This window comes from Galeopterus variegatus, unplaced genomic scaffold (genome assembly GCF_000696425.1).
Source record: "Galeopterus variegatus unplaced genomic scaffold, G_variegatus-3.0.2 Scaffold1725, whole genome shotgun sequence".
Lineage (NCBI taxonomy): Eukaryota > Metazoa > Chordata > Mammalia > Dermoptera > Cynocephalidae > Galeopterus > Galeopterus variegatus.
Window position 1 is genome coordinate 170,935 of NW_007727836.1, and position 19,691 is coordinate 190,625.

The 19,691-nt window shown below is 46.0% G+C and overlaps 1 protein-coding gene across 3 annotated transcripts in view; it reads left to right on the top strand.

Moving 5' to 3' along the window:
* The window catches only part of SYMPK (symplekin), a 39,148-nt gene that overhangs the window by 7,030 nt on the left and 12,427 nt on the right, over window positions 1-19,691 (top strand). For all 3 annotated transcript variants that reach the window (XR_550929.1, XM_008578588.1, XM_008578589.1), the window contains exons 6-16: window positions 2,162-2,288; window positions 3,230-3,479; window positions 5,670-5,840; window positions 7,093-7,332; window positions 10,848-11,002; window positions 13,718-13,868; window positions 14,970-15,174; window positions 16,143-16,293; window positions 17,219-17,454; window positions 18,728-18,809; window positions 19,011-19,124. Coding sequence is in view for 2 of the 3 variants with exons in the window: in XM_008578588.1 (XP_008576810.1) it covers window positions 2,162-2,288; window positions 3,230-3,479; window positions 5,670-5,840; window positions 7,093-7,332; window positions 10,848-11,002; window positions 13,718-13,868; window positions 14,970-15,174; window positions 16,143-16,293; window positions 17,219-17,454; window positions 18,728-18,809; window positions 19,011-19,124 (1,882 nt within the window). In the remaining variant the exon portion in view is untranslated. The remainder of the gene's footprint in view (window positions 1-2,161; window positions 2,289-3,229; window positions 3,480-5,669; window positions 5,841-7,092; window positions 7,333-10,847; window positions 11,003-13,717; window positions 13,869-14,969; window positions 15,175-16,142; window positions 16,294-17,218; window positions 17,455-18,727; window positions 18,810-19,010; window positions 19,125-19,691) is intronic.

Consider the following 19,691-nt stretch of genomic DNA (forward strand, 5'->3'; position numbering starts at 1 on the left):
TTGTAAAGTCATGCACCACATAACAACATTTCAGTCAACGACAGACCAAATCTACAATGATGGTCATAAGATTATAGTGGAGCTGAAAAATTCCTATCACCAAGTGAAGTTGTAGCTGTTGAAACATCATAGTGCAACACATTGCTTACACAGGAGCAGTAGGCTACACCACATAGCCTAGGTGTGTAGTAGGCTATATACCACGTAGGTTTTTATAAGTACATTCTATGATGTTTGCACAACGATGAAATTGCCTGACAACACATTTGTCAAAACACGTCCCTATCATTAAGCGACAAATCACTGTACTTTACAGTCTGTCCATTCTCTGTGTCTGCTCATCCACAGGTAGCCACCTGGCTCTTACCCTCATTTCCCTTGGTACTCTTCCTCAGAAAGCCCTTCCTGACCACCTTATGCCCCCCACATCTCTGGTACCCTGTCTTTGCTGTTTATAGTGTTCCTCACTAATTTAATTTGCCGTGATGATTCCCTTCCCCACAAGATGTTAGCCCTGTGAGGATGGGTCTTGACTTCTGTGTCTTGTTGGCCACTGTATGCCCAGTGCCTATCTGGAACAGTGTTGGCACCTGGTAGGGGCTGACTACATATTTGTTGAATAAGTGAATGAAATTATAGCAATGACCGTGTAAAATGCTTACTCTGCCCTACAGTTTGTTGGTCCCTCTCCTATGTTATCACCTGTAATCTTTACAACAGCTTTGGAGGGGTCCTGTTATCCTCTTTTTTACAGAAAGGGAAACTGAGGCTCAGAATGGTAAAGTGACTTGCTCAAGCTGGGTTATTCACACATTCATTCAGTAAACATTTACTGGATGATTTGTGATGGGGAAGAAATAAAGTAGCCCAAATTTACTAAATGTTTTCTATTTGCCAGGCACTGTACTAAATGCTTGACTTACTTTGTTATTCGATTTTCAACATAACACTGTGGATTAGTTGTTTGACCCACTTAACTGAAGAGAAAACTGAGGCTCAGAGAGGTTAAATGACTTTTCTTAAGGTTACACAACTGGTATGTGGCAGGGCTGGGATTTTAACTCATGTCTGTGACGCTAGAACCCAAATTCTCAGTCTTCCCCCTTTAAAGGAGAAGTGGTGGCAAATGTTCTGAGTTTGCAAAAAATCCCATTTGTTCAGCAATTATGTATCACATGCCTGCTGTGTGCCAGGCATTTGTGTCAGGCTATAAGAATATATCAGTGAGCAAAAACATTGTTCCTACCTTCATGTAGCTGACAGTTGTTTTATATTTTTTGACTGATTCAATTAATATTTAATTTCAGGTTGTGCTGTGAAAATTATATTTATGGGGCCGAACCCGTGGCGCACTCAGGAGAGTGCGGCGCTGGGAGCACAGCGACGCTCCCGCCGCGGGTTCAGATCTTATATAGGGATGGCCAGTGCGCTCACTGGTTGAGCGTGGTGCGGGTGACACCAAGCCAAGGGTTGCAATCCCCTTACTGGTCACAAAAAGGACAAAAAAAAAAATTATATTTATGGGCTGAGCTCTATGGGTCGGCCTTCTTGATTTCCTTATTCATTGAGCAAACCTTTATTGGAGGCCTTTTTTTCTTTCCTTCAACAAAAATGACCCTGCTAGTACTTGGTATAGGAAAAGGGCTCCACTTTCAGATTTCTCAGACTTAGGTAAACAAAACTAGTGATTATGTGCTTTAAAATAATGATGGCTGGTATTTATTGAATGCTTTCTACATATCAAGCACTGTTCTAAGCACTTTAGGTGTATTGTTGCAGTTTTCATAATATCCTGTGAGGTAGGTACTGTTATTCTAAATGAGATCGAGTCACTTGCCCAAATTCCCACAGTTGTCTGGCTCTACTGCCCCTTACGTGAACAGCAGGGCCTTAAGAGAGCAGAAGAGTGGGGGTTGCAGGACCAGCCTAGATACCACAGAGAGTTCAGGGGCAGCTCAGTCCAGAGGTGCCAAGCATTGTTCTCAACTTGCAGATGTGCTGGCAAACACTACGGGTGCAGTCTCTCATTCTGTCATCTCCTTTCCTATCCCCTAAGACATGGGACCTGATTTCCCTTTCCTTTTGGACCTCCATGACCTTCAGCCTCCCATGATCTGCCCTAAGACCACCTTGACCTTGCCCCTTTTCCTCCATCCCCCAGCAAGCGAGACATTGAGTTACTGCTGAAGCTAATTGCAAACCTCAACATGCTCTTGAGGGATGAGAATGTGAATGTGGTGAAGAAGGCCATCCTCACCATGACCCAGCTCTACAAGGTGGCCCTGCAGGTGAGCACTCCCTCCCTACCCAGGGGTATCCTGCCTGATAGGTCTCATTTACAGACTAATCTGTTAGAGTTCAAAACCAGGGTCAGAAATTCTTTATGGAGGGCCGGCCCGGGGCTCACTCGGGAGAGTGCGGTGCTGACAACACCAAAGCCACGGGTTCGGATCCCTATATAGGGATGGCCGGTTAGCTCACTTGGGAGAGTGTGGTGCTGACAACACCAAGCCAAGGGTAAGATCCCCTTACCGGTCATCTTTAAAAAAAAAAAAAAGAAATTCTTTATGGGCAAGATGTGTTGTTGGTCTGTGGAAATAGACAAACAAGGGGACCTAAATGTCTACTGGATCAGGAAATCGCCATTAAGTCATCCTTCCTTCCTTGATTCATTCATTCATTCAGCAAACATTCCCCAAGTACTTCCTCTGTTCCTAACCCTGTGCTAGGTGATACTGGGGACAGAACAGTGACCAAGAAAAGTCCAGGTCCTGCCTTCATGGTGCTCATAGCCCAATGAGGAAGACAGACCCTAATTAAAGAATCACATTAAATATTTATGGACTGTGAAAGGAAAAGAACACATTATGGCGTGATGTTCATTGGCATTAATAGAATGAATGGATCTATTTAATCACCACCACCTTGTGAGGTCAGCCTTGTTATTCCTTTGTCTTCCTTAAGATTTGAGCCTTCATCACTCGGAGTTGTCACTGTCTGTGTGCCCCATGAGGGCAGGGTCAGACCTTTCTTAGCCACCACTGAGTCCTATCCCCAGCATCACCTAGCACATGGGCTGAGGACAGAGTTGGAACTCATTAACTGTTAACTAGATAAATGTACAGTACTTATCCCTATCTATAGATCTCGTGGTAGTAGTGGAGAGTGTTGGTGATTAATGTGTTGTCTGCATTTCTGTCTTTTCTATCCCTCCCTTTCCCACTGGCAGTGGATGGTGAAGTCACGGGTCATCAGCGAGCTCCAGGAAGCCTGCTGGGACATGGTGTCTGCCATGGCTGGAGATATCATCCTGCTGTTGGATTCTGACAACGATGGCATCCGCACCCACGCCATCAAGTTCGTGGAGGGCCTTATTGTCACCCTGTCACCTCGCATGGCTGACTCGGAGATACCCCGACGCCAGGAGCATGACATCAGCTTGGACCGCATTCCTCGCGACCACCCCTATATCCAGTACAGTGAGTGCCGCCTTTTAGCTGGTGCTGTTTGTCAACACTGCACCAGCTCCCTTCCTCCTCCTTTCCTACACTCCCTTCCCCTCCCCCTTGTCTTTCTTGGTTTTTAATTTCTGGATACTGTGTAGTGCCGTGGTTAAGAGCCCTGATGCTAGGTTCAAATCCCAGCTTTACCACTTACTCATTATGAACCTGGGTACCTTACTTCACTCTGAACTTCATTTTCTTTTTTTGTAAAGTGGAAATGATAGCAGTACCCCTTTCACGGGTTTGTAGTGAGGCTGCATGAGAATGTGAGCTAATAAATGCTAGCTGGTTTCATGCTTTTCTTAACTGCAAATTATAAAAGTAGTACATATGCAGTATTTAAGAATCAAGCAATATGAGGACCGACCCTGTGGCTCACTCGGGAGAGTGCGGCACTAGAGCGCAGCCACGGGTTCGGATCCTATATGGGGATGGCCGGTGCGCTCACTGGCTGAGCGCGGTGCAGGCGACACCAAGCCAAGGGTTGCGATCCCCTTAGCGGTCACAAAAAAACAAAACAAAACAAAACAAACAAACTAAAAACCAATATGAAGGGGATATAAAGGAATAACACCCCTCCCCCAGTCGTGTGTCTCAGAAATAAACACTGTTAAGAGTATTATGTTTCCTTCCAGACCTTTTCTGTGCACATGTAGACATTTGTATTCATAGGGTATGTGTTTGTGTGCTTTTTTGTTTACAAAAACAAGACCATGCTTTATATTTTCAGCTGAGAGACATCAGAGTATAGTGGCTTGTGTTTGGATCTCAGCTCTACCATTGGGCAAGTGACCTATTCTCTCTGTCTTTGAGCCTGTTTCCTCATTGGTAAATTGGGGATCATTATTATGACGTCTACTTTAGGATGTAGGTATGAGCATTTGGTGAGTTAATATGGCTGGCATAGTAAGGATTCCATAAATATTAGCTATTCTTATATATTGTTTGACAGCCCCCTTAACTAAGCGGTAACATCAGTGACTTTTTCCTATTAAAATCATGTTCAATTGGGCCGGCCTGTGGCTCACTCGGGAGAGTGCGGTGCTGATAACACCAAGGCCACGGGTTCGGATCCCATATAGGGATGGCTGGTTTGCTCACTGGGTGAGTGTGGTGCTGACACCACGAAGTCAAGGGTTAAGATCCCCTTATCGGTCATCTTTTTTTTTTTTTTTTGTCTTTTTGTCTCTTTCCGTGTCCGGCAACGGATCGCAACCCTCAGTGTTGCCCCCGCACCGGACCGGGGACCGGCAATGGGATCGCAACCCTCGGCGTTGCTCCCGCGCCTCGCTCAGCCAGTGAGCGGGAACTGGTCTGTATGTGGGATCCGAACCCTCGGGCGGGAGCGCCGCCGCGCTTTCCAAGCGGCGCACTATCCAGTGCGCCACCGGGCCGGCCCATCGGTCATCTTTTAAAAAAAAAAAAAAAATCATGTTCAGTTATTACCCAATATTCAATAGTATAGTTATATCTCATTCTATTAAGCAATTCTCTGTTGATGGACATTTAAGGTTTTTTAATTCACTGTTTCAAATAATGTGGCATTCAGTGTGTTTTGGCATAGAAAATGTCTAGAAAGATATCTACCAAATTTTAAGTGTTAACTTTAAAGGACTGGACTGAGGAGAATGGTGCTACAAGGGACTGAGTTCTTTATGTGTCTATATGCATCTATACCTGTTCAAAGTTTTATGTCAACATCATTCATGCAGTTTCCTAGAGCTGGATATTTAAAATTATTTCTAGTCTTTTGCTTTGCAAGCCCATGCTTTGAACATCCTCATAACTATATATATATATATATTTTTTTTTTTTTTAAAGATGACCGGTAAGGGGATCTCAACCCTTGGCTTGGTGTTGTCAGCACCACGCTCAGCCAGTGAGCAAACCGGCCATCCCTATATGGGATCCGAACCCGTGGCCTTGGTGTTATCAGCACTGCACTCTACCGAGTGAGCCACGGGCCGGCCCATCATAACTATATTTTTATACTCATTTATAGTCAGTCATTTATAGGACTCATCAACCTCTGAATTTCTGTTTTTCCATCCATTTGCAGACATTTAAGTACCAAGGTCCCTCCTTCTTTTCAGCCCCAAAAGCTGCTCTCTCTTGAGTCCTGGAAGGAAGGACCCCACTGACTGTCTTTCTTCTGTCCTTCATTAGATGTGCTATGGGAAGAGGGCAAGGCGGCATTGGAGCAGCTGCTTAAGTTCATGGTGCACCCCGCCATCTCCTCCATCAACCTGACCACAGCGCTGGGCTCCCTCGCCAATATTGCCCGCCAGAGACCCATGTTTATGTCTGAGGTGATCCAGGCCTATGAAACCCTGCATGGTAGGTTAATCTCCTCCCCTTCCCCTCTCCACTGGCCAGTCTGCTTTTTCTTGAGGAAATGTGATCTAAGTGGTGGACCCCTGAGTGTTAGTCACCATTCTAGCAGGTTGTTGACACAAAGGAAGGGTTCTCTTTATTAGACAGGAATCTTTAGGCATGTGACAGACACCTGGTTCAAAACTGGCTTTAATACTGTGGTATGTGTGGGTGAAATAACATAATGTTTGTAAAATACTTTCAAATATTTCACCCTCTCTCTGCCCATCCCCCCCCCAAAGGGAAGATAGATGTTCCAATATTAGCACAATGTTGATGGGTACGTGGAGACTCATACTATTTTCTCTGATTTTGTGTATGTATGAAAACTGAGAAGTCTGGGGTTAAGGCACAAGTGCATGCAGTCCATGGATCTGTCTTTCTCCATCTCTTGACTCTTACTCATCTTGGTTTCATTCTCTGGCTCTTTCCTCGGGGTAGTAAAAATGACCCCCAAAAGCTCCAGGCTTCTATACCATCCACTTAACAACCCCAGGGAAAAGGGTGTGTCTCCTATTCATTCCAGCAAAAGTCCAAGGGCTGCTGCTCATTGTTTCCGATTGGCTGAACAGAGATTATGAGCCTGTCTCTGAACCAATCACAGTAGCCAAGGGAATGTGGTGTTCTCATTGGCCTGGGTCTCATTCCCCTCTCATTCCCCCCTTGGACTGAGAATGTAGACAGGGTGGTTCCCTCAAAGGAGAATGGGAGTGTGTTGTTGGCTGAGGAAGGGGTGATGGATGCTGGGCAGGCAAAATCACAGGCATCCTCTTTCACTGTGGAACAGGGGAGGCTTGCTCATGAAGGTGACCATTAGACATTAGAAAGTCATTCTGGTGACAGAGAGACCAGCAAGGAACTGTTGCAGCGCTTCAGTTGGGAATTTCCAGAGGTGGAGGTGGTGATTGTAGCCCTCCCCAGGGGAAACATATTGGGATTTCCAGACCAGACACAGAAGGAGATGAGACTATATGTTTAATAAAAAGGTGGGTGAGTTTTTCCCTTTGTTTTAAGGTTGACTAATATTGACGGAGACCTGTCAAAGGTTTTAGGCATCTGCCTATAAGGGAAAAGCCACACATTAGATCTGAGGGCGAAGGAACTTTTCTAGGAGATGCCTGCAAGACCACTGCCCAAGTTTAGGGCTTGGAATTAAAACTAGCAGCACTCCATGAGATCTGTCCACAGCACAGAGCTCCTTCTTCTTTCCTCACAGCCAATCTGCCCCCGACACTGGCCAAATCTCAGGTGAGCAGTGTGCGTAAGAACCTCAAATTGCACCTGTTGAATGTGCTGAAGCACCCAGCCTCCGTGGAGTTCCAGGCCCAGATCACCACCCTGCTGGTGGACCTGGGCACACCTCAGGCTGAGATCGCCCGCAATATGCCCAGCAGCAAGGATGCTCGCAAGCGGCCCCGAGATGACTCAGATTCCACACTCAAGAAGATGAAGCTAGGTGAGCTGAGGAGCTTAGTCTGGCACCTGGCACGGTGTGGACTACCAGGACTAACCGTGTTTAAAATGCTTAGTTATTCACATCAAACTATATGCTTAATTTATATTAATTAATATATTGTAAATTACATTTTGTGATATGACATAATTTAATACGTGATAACCAAAATAGAATTAGTAATGTTATAATACATTTAATAAATAATTATGAATTATTTAAATTATACAGAAAGGAATCAAATTGAAAAGTCTCCTTCTTATTCCTCTTCCCAAAAGTAACCACTCCCCGATATGAACACTTCCTTTTATGTTTTCCTCCAGAGGTGCTTTATGTGTAAAGCTCTCCTTTATAAGTGGTTTTCTTTTTGAAGTAATTTTTTTTTTTTTTTTTTTAAAGATGACTGGTAAGGGGATCTTAACCACGCTCTCCCAAGTGAGCCAACCGGCCATCCCTTGAAGTAATTTTTTAATAGTTGTATTATTTGTCAATAGTATCAACACTGCCAGCCTCTCTTAACTCCAAATTGTTTTTAAAAATAACTTATGTTTATTTCTAGAACTTTTATGAAAGACTCATTTTTTCATTTTAAAAAATAAGGTATTTGTTTTGGTGTAAGGAGTGAGTTAGGAATCTAACTATATTTTTTTTCATGATTAAGCATACCAAGCAGAGTGTTTTGTACCTTGATTTATTTTCATTTAGTTTTATCTTGGAGTGCTTTATATACCTGCACATAGAAATCTACCGCATCCTTTTGAATGGTGGCCTAATAGTCTGTAGTACACATGGACACTTTAACCAGTTCCCCTGTTGATGAACATTTAATTTGTGTCCATTTTTAAAAAGTATAAAGATTATTGTAGTATAACAGTCTTGCATATGTGTCTAAGCATAAGACAAATTCCTAGTGGTGGAGTTGCTGGGGCAAAGGGTTTGTGGGCATTTAAAGATATTTTTTGCCCACTGATTATATTTTCCCCTCTCTTTAAGCTTTTTATTTTGAAATAATTTTGAACTTACAGGCAAGTTTCAAAAATAGTACCAAAAGCTCCTGTGTACTCTTCACAAGGGGTGGATCATGAATTGCATTTATTTTATTTTATTTTTTATTAAAAAAAAATTTTTTTGGGGGGGTGGCTGGCCAATACAGGGATCCAAACACTTGATGTTGTTGTTATCAACACTAGACTCTAACCAAGTGATCCTCCAAACCCTTGACCTTGGTGTTATCAACACTGTGCTCTAACCAACTGAGCTGGCAGCCAGTCCACACATTGCATTTAATTGGCATTTACCTTTGTCTCCTGAATCAGTTCCTCAGCCTTCCTTTGTGTGTCATGACATGGACATTGTGAAGAGTCCAGGACAGTTGCTTGGTAGAATGTCTCTCCGCTTGGGTTTGTCTGCTCTCACCTCGTGATTGGAATCAGGTTACGCCCTTTTGGCAGGAGTACTACAGAAGTGACACGTGGGTCAGGAGGCACATGATTGCAGTTTGTCCCATTAATGGTGATGCTGACTTTGATCCCTCGGTTAAGGCAGTATCCACCAGGTTCTCTAGTGAAAAGTACCATTTTTCCCTTTGTAATAAGCTGGGGGAGATACTTGAAACTATATAAAATACCTATTTCTCTTCAAGTTTTCACCCAGGGGTTTTAACACCTATTGTTGCTATACTAGTTACAAGAAGATTTTCCCGGTACATTTATTAGTTGACACTCTGCTGAAAGGAAGAACTTTCTTCTCACTTTATTATCAAGAGAGACTTATGGATTCTTATTCTATAGGTTATAATCCATCACTGTTGTTACTTATTTCGTTGTTCAAATTCCTTCATATTTAGCCAGCTTGCTTCTGTCTCCTTTTAATGTGTCCCATAAGTTTTTTTGAGCATTTCTTACTTTGACATTGCAAGGTGTTCTAGACTCATCTTGTACTTCCCTTGCCCTAGCACTGGAATCAGCCACTACTTTAAGGAGCCCTGGTTTCTTAAGTATGGAATGGTTTCAGAAATTAAGATCTGAGGGGCCGGCCCGGTGGCACACTGGATAGTGCGCCGCTTGGGAAGCGCGGCGGCGCTCCCGCCCGAGGGTTCGGATCCCACATACAGACCGGTTCCCGCTCACTGGCTGAGCGAGGTGCGGGAGCAACACCGAGGGTTGCGATCCCGTTGCCAGTCCCCGGTCCGGTACGGGGGCAACACTGAAGGTTGTGATCCGTTGCCGGACACGGAAAAAGACAAAAGACAAAAAAAAAGAAATTAAGATCTGAGCACTGAGGATGCCCATTGCTACTGGGTGCATTGAAATTCTTGATTATCATTGCCAAACTGCTTTCCAAAAAACTGCACCAGTGTATACAACCCCAGCGGCGTAGGAGTGCTGGCGTTCCCCTGCTTTGACCAGCCCTGGACGTTCTGCAAACCTGTTGGGTAGAAATGGTACCCTCAGTTTGGATTTGCTCATGTTGGAGTTAGGCTGTGTGTATTTTTTTTACATTTATTTGGCCATCTACATTTCTGCAAAGCACGCAGTCATAATTTTTGCTCATTTTCTACTGAGTTGCTCGGTCTTCTGCAATTGAATTGTATATGCCCTTGATTAATGCAGGGTAACAGCTCTTTGTTACACATGTTGCAGACTTTTTAAAATGACTGCATAACAGTTCATCATATTTTTGCCATAATTTAGTTAAATCATCACGCCATTGAACATTCCAGCTTTTCCACTTTTATAAAATATAACTTCAAAGAACATCTTTGTACTTAAAGCTTTTTCTTTATGGTTCAAATTATTAGTTTTTTCCTTTGGGCTATAACCGTTGTACTGTATACAACTAGTCTGCTACCAATGGAGCTTCTGTGCTGTTTCTCTATACCTTTAGTGCTGCAGTTAATTCCCTGTACATTTTACCTTAGATGTGAGTAAATCTGGGTGGTAGATTTCTAGAAGTGGAATTGCTGTATCAAAGGGGTGTGCACATTTAAAATTTTGATCTACTGTCAAATTGCCCTTCCAAAAGGTTGTGCCAGTTTACATTTCCACAGTCTACAGCCCTATGTTATAACAGCTGTTGCTACTAGCCTTTTTATTTTTTGTCAATCATATAGGCAAAAAAATGCTATCCTATTAGGTTATGGGGGGTTTTGTTTTTTGCATTTCCCTGATTCCTAGTAAAGTTGAGCACTATTTCAAAAAGAGAAGTTTTTAAACAGCACAGTTCTGTGAAATTATTAGTTGACTTTTTTATTAATAATGTTGTCTTATTGGAGCTTGGTGTGATCAGCTAGAGGGGTGTAGCTTATTCCCATTTCCCGGATGAGAACTGAGGCCCAGACAGTTGCCCAGGCTCATATGGTGCTTTGACTGCAGAGGCAGGGCCATAGCCTAGATCATCTACTGTGCTGCTCCTGTTTGCTGAGGCTGGCCGGAGGCTGAGACCACCTGGGCTCCCTGAGAAGAGGATAGTCCTGCTGCTCTCTCTGAAACTAGCCTCTTGTTCTCCTCCCGTCCTAGAGCCCAACCTGGGGGAAGATGATGAGGATAAAGACTTGGAGCCAGGCCCGTCAGGGACATCAAAGACCTCAGCCCAGATCTCAGGCCAGTCAGACACAGACATCACAGCTGAGTTCCTACAGCCTCTACTGACACCGGACAATGTGGCCAATCTGGTGAGGTTGGGTGGGGACTGTTTGCCCCCAGGGCAAGGAAGGATTTCTTGGTCCCTTCCCCTGCCTCTACTCCACACTGTCTACCTCGTCTGGGTTGTTTCAGTTTTGAGAGGGAGTAGTCCAGAGGGCTCTCTTGACCTTGGATGGACCCTTCTCTGATCCTTATTTCTACAGGAGGTCATTTGTCACCACTGCCCAATAGTCCCTCTTTGGGTGGTCTGAGTTTCTATCTAAATCCACTCATACCACTCATTCTCACTCTCTCCTCTCCTTTGAAGAGGGGAGGGTCTATTAACTGAAGAGTTCTGGGGGTTGGGGGTTATGAACCCCATGAATTGTTTGCCAACTGGTGTGGGACTGGGAATTGGTGGGGTGAGATGACCAGCATATTCCTCAGATTCTCAGATGTCCTGCTTCAAAGCGAAAAAACCACTAGCTCGAGTTGATTGAGGGTTTGGTGGGAGAGGGGGTCTCACATGAGTCCTCTGCTGGCTGTAGCATCACCCAGACCTTCCCACTGGGTGCACACAAAGGATGCCTCTTCCTATGTACAACAGTCGTCACCCTCAGACTTCCCTTCCCTCTGCCTGGAGGCTCCAAGGAGCTTAGTTACTGGGTGTATGGAGTGCATTTTTTCTCATAAGGGTGGTGAGCTGAGTTTTCTCTCCAGCTCAGATCTCTTTGGTGTGCTTCAGGCCTGGATACGCAGCCGCTTCCTGGATCTTTCTCCCCTTGCGTGTTTCATAGGCATCTCCAACTCAACGTGTCAAAACTACTTCTGAAATTTCTCCCCATGCTCCTCTGCAGGCCCATGGCCCCTCCTGTACTCTCCTTGGCACACCAGCCTCCCAGTTCCCAAGCCAGAAACCTGAGAGTTAACCTCTTTGCCTTTTCTTCCTAATCTTTTCCCTTTTCTGCATCCCCACAGTCCCTGCCAAACTCTAGGCCCACCTTCTTCACCCAGAGCACAAGCTGCACTTGCTACCTGGCTCTGGCCCCGTCTGATCTACTCTCCATGGGGCAGCCTGGAGATTTAGCTTTCTAAAGCAAAGATCATGGTATTCCCCTTCTCAAATTCTTGCCTTGGCTCTTTATTTAAATAAAATTTAAATAGATAAAATTTAAATTCAACTTTCCTTAGTAGGCCCTTTCTGATCTGGCTTCCATTAACTTGTGCTACTGTGTGTGTGGGTGTGTGCTACTGTGTGTGTGTGTGTGTGTGTGTGTGTGCTACTGTGTGTGTGTGTGTGTGTGTGTGTGTGTGTGTGTGTGTGTGTGTGTGTGTGTGTTAGGGGATCATAACCCTTGGCTTGGTGTCGCCCGCACCGCGCGAGCCACGGTGCCGGCCCTAACTTGTACTACCTTTTCTGTCCTTGTCACACTCTAGGAATTGTCCTTTTCAAATTTATTGCCATGAGGTTGTGATGGTATTCTTTTACATTTATAATAATGTCTCTGAGAGCTGGCCTGTGGCTCACTATAGGGATGGCCAGTTAGCCCCTTACCGGTCATCTAAAAAAAAAAAGTCTCTGTAGTAATGTGCCCATTTTTTGTTCTTAGTACTGTCTGATCTTGCCAGAGATTTGCTTTTTTTTTTCCCAGTCATTTCAGAGAACTGGCTCTTCATTTTGCTGGTTATTCTTTTAGAACCTTTTCTGTTTTATTTCTGTTGCCTTCCTTTCCACTGCTTTCTTTGAATGTTTTTCCGCAGAGTTTTAAGTTAAATGCTTGGATCATTAGTTTTCAGTCTTTTCCAATGTAAGTATTTAAGGGTTTGATTTCCCATCTAAATACAGTTTTAGCTGCATTCCACACATTTTGATTTGTAACAGTTTTGTTATTTATTCTAATTATTTTATTATTTAGAGTGTACATTTAAAGTTCCAAATGTGGGCCGGCCCGTGGCTCACTCGGTAGAGTGCAGTGCTAATAAAGTTCCAAATGTGTAGGGAGTTTGAAATTATTTTTTATTACCAATTCTGAACATACAGGGATACTTCAAAAAGTTCAAGGAAAGATTCATATTATCTGTTTTTTTTTTGTTTGTTTGTTTTTTTGTTTTTTTTGGTTTGTTTGTTTGTCGGCTCTGGCTAGTATGGGGATCTGAACCCGTGACCTTGGTGTTATAAGACTGTGTGCTAACCAACTGAGCTAACTGGCCAAGCTCTGTGTTTTCTTTTAATTCTATTTTTCTATGAAGTTTTTGAAGGACCCTTGTACCTGAATGTTCTCTGTTAGGATACTGGGGTTTTTTTTTGTTTGCTTGCTTGCTTTTTATGTCAATTCCTGGTTCATATACTCTTCACAGAACCTCTTTCCACTCTCTGGACAGGGTACCAGCCCTGTCTCTTAGCCTTCTCCTGTGCTGTTTCTGTGCCTGGACTACATACCCCCTCTCACTGGTAGACTTTGCCCTATGCCAGTCTGATTCCTGCCCTCTCTGCAGTTCTCAACCGAGGTGCCACTTCTCCAAGGAGTCAAACCCCTGCCTAGCCCTCCTGATGTAGCTCATAGCACCCTTTCCTTTCCTCTCTTAAGCCCCAGACTGTACTGTTACTCATCTTCTCTCTGACTTCTCTGCAAGGCTAAGCTCCTCAAGAGCAGGCCCAGCTCGGTCTTGGTCACTGTCATTTCCCCAGCATTGGCCTGGGCATAGAACAAATGCTTGTTGAGTTAATGATTAAGGAGAGGTTCCTCTTCCCGGGCATCCCATAGGTCCTTATTAGCATGGTGTACCTGCCTGAGGCCATGCCTGCCTCCTTTCAAGCCATCTATACCCCCGTGGAGTCAGCAGGCACCGAAGCCCAGATCAAGCACCTGGCTCGGCTCATGGCCACACAGATGACGGCCGCTGGACTGGGGCCAGGTGAGTGCAGCATGGAGTTGGCCCAAGCCAGCGGTTGGCACTTGTGGCTACTGGATTCTCCTTACTGGGAGAGCACCTCCTCGTGGTGGTACAGATAAAAATCACATGAGATCTAATGTGTAAATGATTATAGGTCCCATAGATAGATTGAGTGCTCAGTATTTTCAGGCCCTGGACTTTGAAGTCCATCAGACCTGGGTTTGAGGTCTGAGTTGAACTAGACTGCATCATCCACTTAATACCTGTGTGACTTTGGTCAAGCTATTTAATGTCTCTGAGCCTCAGGGTTTTCCCCTGTTTTAATAGTACTGTTGAGATATAATTTATGTACAGTGAAAGTGTGCACCTTAGTGAATTTTTACAAAGTGAACACACCAGTAAAACCACTACCAAAACCAAGAAATAGACCATTTCCACCACTCTAGAAAGTTCCTCCTTGATCCTTTCCAGTCAACACTAAGGGCATCCCACCTTCAGAGATAAACACTATTCTGATTTCTGCCTCCATAGATTAGTTTTGGCTATTCTCAGACTTCATATAGATGGGATCACAGAGAGCCTGGCTTCTTTTGCTCACCATAACTTTTTGAGATTCATCCAAGTTGTCATATGAACTATTTTATTTTTATTACTTAGTAGTATTCCCTTATATGAATATACCATCATATGTTATCCACGCTCCTATGAAGGGACCAGTGGCTTGTTTCCAGTATTTGGCCATTGTGAATAAGGCTGCTGTGAACATTTGTGTCAAGGTCTTTTGACGCACACATGCCCTCATCTATCTTGAGTATGTACCAGGGAGTGGAATTGTTGGGTCATAGGTTAGGGTTTAAACAATGCTATTAAAAACTCATCATGTTTCCAAAGTGGCTGTACAATTTGACACTCCCACCAGCAATGAGTAATATTTCTAGTTTAAGCCTCAGTTGCTGTACCACAAAAAGGGGATAAAGAGTGCCTGCTCCAGGAAGATACTGTGCAGATTTAAACAAGACTTTTTGTATACAAGGCTTGGAATAGAGCTGGGCATACAAGAGTCCTTGGATGGGAGCAGGAGGGTCTGACATGCCAGGTGCCCATTTGCTGCCACCCTCTCAGGTGTGGAGCAGACCAAGCAGTGCAAGGAGGAGCCCAAGGAGGAGAAGGTGGTGAAGCCAGAGAGTGTCTTGATCAAGCGGCGCCTGTCAGCACAGGGCCAAGCCATCTCGGTGGTGGGCTCCCTGAGTTCCATGTCCCCTCTGGAGGAAGAGGCACCCCAGGCTAAGAGAAGGCCAGAGCCCATCATCCCTGTCACGCAACCCCGGTGAGTCCCCTTCCAGGTGCTGGGGCTGATGGGAACCCTGTCCTGGTGGGGGTTTGGTTGTCAGCTCATGTGCATGCGTGAATGTGAGATAGACAGACAGAAGGAGGTCTCAACTAGGTTCTCCCTGACCCCAGATTCAGGGTTACAACCACTGAGCCTTTGTTATTCTCTGTAAAAAAAAAAAAAAAGTCCCCCTTCCTTATGTCTAAAATTGGGATAATGGTAGTATCTTTCTCATAAGGATCAAGAGAGAGTTAAATTAATTGATGATGGTGGTTACATACCTAGATTGGATGACTCTTGGAGTTCAAAGCAATGGTGATTGTAAAGCATGTAGCATGATTCCTGACATGTAGTAAGTACTGCTGGTGGTACCATCAATGTCCTCATTCTTACCTCCCTTGCCAACCGTAAAATCCAGTCAGTCCCAGCCCCAGCCCAACGAAGTGTTTTTTTGGCAGCTGGCTGGTATGGAGATCCGAACCCTTGACCTTGGTATTATGATACCATGCTCTAACCCACTGAGCTAACTGGCCAGCCGCTGGGTCAAGTCCTGTTAGCAAGGCTGAGCATGATGTGCTCCCCTTCAGGCTCTGCTCCCCTTGCTCCCTCCTTCAGTCGCACCCACAAGCAGCTCCCCCTTCAAGGTCTTTGCACTTACTGGGCTGCCTGTCTGGAAAGCTTGTCCCCCTGATATTTGTGTGCCTTGTTCCCTTCATTCAGATCTCTGCTTGCACATCGCCTCCTCATTGAAACTCTCCTTGAGACACCCTGTACAAAAACAAAATAGCATCTTCTTCCTCTCCCCTTTCCCTTTGCTCTGCCATGCCTCAGAGTTGCAGGGGCCTTAGAGAGGCAGCATGGTGGGGGCAGGGGCATCTCTGTGGCCCGTTTAGGCCCTGAGACTGGCCAGGACTGCAGAAAGGGTACTCTGAGTTGCTGTGTCCTCGTCCCTCTCTCCCATGTAGGCTGGCAGGTGCTGGCGGGCGCAAGAAAATCTTCCGTCTGAGTGACGTGCTGAAGCCCCTGACTGACGCCCAGGTTGAGGCCATGAAGCTGGGCGCTGTGAAGCGGATTCTGCGTGCTGAGAAGGCCGTGGCCTGTAGTGGGGCAGCCCAGGTGTGCCCCTGTCCCCCCCAGCCCATCCTTCCAGTCCCTTTCCCCAAGAGCTTACCTCACATTCCAGCAATGAGTTGAGCCCCAGGGTCATACCTCCCTGGCTGCAGACCCCCACTCTGCTGCTCACAGCCACTTCTCCAAGCCTCATTTCAGTGCTTCGTAAAACAGACAATAGCAGCAGCTCTTCACATGTATTCTTAATCATCACAGGGCTGGTTGCAGGAAGTGCTCCGCAAGCAAGGGCTGCCTTTGTGGTCTTGGTTCTTTGTAGTTGTTAACATTATTTTTGTTATTATTCAGATTCAGACATATCTAGTTTTAAACCCTGACTCTGCCACTTGCTGGCATTACCACCTCAGTCCAGTCACTTTTTACCCGTTAGTTGAAGTGATTTTTAATTAAGCAGTAGTATATGATCATACTTTCTCTGTTAAAAAAAAAATTATCTCCAAGGGCTGGCCGGCTATTTCAGTTGGTTAGAGCCTTGTAACACCAAGCTCATGGGTTCGGATTCCTGTACTTGCCAGTTGCAAAAAGAACCAACATATATTTCCAGGCAATACAGATACAATACAGTCTTCCTTGGCTGTCACCTGCATCCTATCCCCCTCCCCAAAAGTGACCAAGGCACAAATTAGGGGAATCTCTCAAAACCTTTTCCTGTGTACTTAAGTACATAGACACTACTCCTAGAAACTCAGTTTTATTCTGTGATCTAATTTTTTCCTCTCTCTTCCGCCACCCTGCCACACAAACAGGACCCTATTGGGCATAAGGTTCCTTAGCTTGTCTTCCTCACTTAAAACCATGTCTGTACTGGGGGTTCCTGAGCCTGAGAGGTAGGAGTTGCAGGGCACAAGTGTGGGTTGCCCAGTATTGCCCACCCCCCCACACGCACTGACATGCTTGCTTGCTCTCCTGCCAGGTGCGTGTAAAGATCCTGGCCAGCCTGGTGACACAGTTTGACTCGGGCCTGAAGGCCGAGGTCCTGTCTTTCATCCTGGAGGATGTGCGGGCCCGCCTGGACCTGGCCTTTGCCTGGCTCTACCAGGAGTATAACGCCTACCTGGCAGCCAGTACCTCGGGCACACTGGATAAGTATGAGGACTGCCTCATCCGCCTGCTCTCTGGCTTGCAGGAGAAACCAGACCAGAAGGATGGGTGAGGAGGACAGCCCTATACCCTCCTGGTACCTTGTCCTGCCTTCTCATTCTGCTTCTGACCACCTCCCTCTTCATTACCACTGGAGTCAGTCCTGCATGTGCCTATTATAAGTCTTCCCACCCTCCCTCTCTGGAAGCACATATAAGGTCAGTTGTGAGTGTGGCTTCTTGGTCTCATTCCCTGGGCTTGTTCCCCAGCTCTGCCACTTTCTCTGAGTGGCCTGTGTCACGCACCCTCTGTGTCTCTGTTTTTCCATCTGTAAATAACGGTACCCGTCTCATGGCTTGCTCTCTGTACCCCATATCTTCCCTGAATCACTTCTGTAGCTTCTCCTCTATTCTTGGCCACAGCTTACCCATCCATCTTTCATCTAGCAGCTCTGGTGACACTTTATAATAATGTAAATCCTGTCTTGTTACTTCCCCACGGAGAACCTTCCATGGTTCTCCATTCCTCTTGCAATAAAATATGTACAGCATCCTTAGCATGGCCTATGAAGTTTTGCGTGACCCAACTCCTGCCAACCTTCTTAGCTTCTTTTTCTGCTCCTCACCCCTCAAATTTAGCCACACTGGCCTGCTATCATTCTTTGAATATGCTGAGTTCAGGGCCTTGGCACTTACTGTGCTCTCTACCCAGAATGCTCTTTCCTTCACTCTTCGCATGGCTGATTCTTTTTCATCCACCAGCATTGACTCAAATCTTATCTCAAAGCAGCCTTTTGTGGCCACCGTATCTAAAATAACAAAACTTTTGTCCCCCACCATCATTTCCTCCCATTGCTGTATTAAATGAATGAAGTTGGGAATCCCCATTTGACAAAAGGGAGAAACTTAGTTCCAGAGAGGTAAAGTCTCTGCCCAGATCACCCATCTGGCTTTTTTTTTTTTTTTTTCTTGTCCGGCAACGGACCGCAACCCTCAGTGTCGCGCCCGTACCGGACCGGGACCGGCAACGGAATCGCAAGCCTCAGGGCTGCGCCCGCCCCTCGCTCAGCCAGTGAGCGGGAACTGGTCTGTATGTGGGATCCGACCCCTCGGCGGGAGCGCCGCCGCACTCCCAAGCGGCGCCCTGTAGCAGTGCGCCACTGGGCCGGCCCCCCATCTGGCTTTTGAACCCTCATCTGTTCACCTCCAAAGCTCTACCAGCGAGTTGAACATGCTTTCTCTGAGGGAGAGCCTGACAGACCCACACTCCTGTGATGCAGCCAGACAGGGAAGCCACGTGGCCTCTCCTCTGTAGCTGTGCCCTGTCCCTCCCTCTCTGGCAGGATCTTCACCAAGGTTGTGTTGGAGGCACCGCTCATCACCGAGAGTGCCCTGGAGGTGATTCGCAAGTACTGTGAGGATGAGGTGAGGTCAGGCGGTTGTGGCGGGGGGCAGGGAACTGCTTTGGGGGATCTGAAGGACACACAGCCTAGACCTTGTGGCAGGGGTTCCATTAGGGACCAGGCCCTTTTGTCCAGGTACCTCATCTGAGAGAGGCAAGAGAGACAGATCCCAAAGGCACACTGCAGGTGAGCTGAGTTTTGGTTCCCCTCCCTCCTGCTACAGAGTCGCACCTACCTGGGCATGTCCACGCTTCGTGACCTGATCTTCAAGCGCCCGTCCCGCCAGTTCCAGTACCTGCATGTTCTCCTAGATCTCAGCTCCCATGAGAAGGACAAGGTGATCCCCAGCTGCTACAAACTGGGCTACACCTAACCAGCAGTTTGCAAAGGCCTTCTGTCCTGAGTAACCAGCCCAGCCTCTTCCACATTCCTCTGAAAGTTTCTCAGGACCTAATGCCTTCTTGCAACAGTATTTTGGTTGTTGGTTTTAATTGTTTTTTTTTTTTTCATTTTCAATGGCATGAAGCTGCTTGACTATTCCCGCGGTGTACACACACGCACACATGTGTACGTGTACACTAGCCTTCCCAGGAAGGGCAGTCCCCTTTTGCTCTTATTCTGCACATGTTAGGGAGCTTGATCTCAAGGCTGAGACCAGTAGAGGAGCCAGTGTGACCTCTCAGCAGGCAGTGAGGACACAGTGTGCTCAGTGCCTTGAGTAGAGCAGCGTGTGGCTGCAGGAGCCCTGGGGAGGGGCCTGACCCATCCGGTTGGGGGGTGAGCGGAGGAGGTGTTGCAAAGAGAGATTCCTGGAGGAGGGGACATGTGAGCTGAGACCTGAAGTATGCACAGGTGGGTGTGCTCTAGACGAAGGGGACAAATGTGCACATGCTATGGTTGAGAG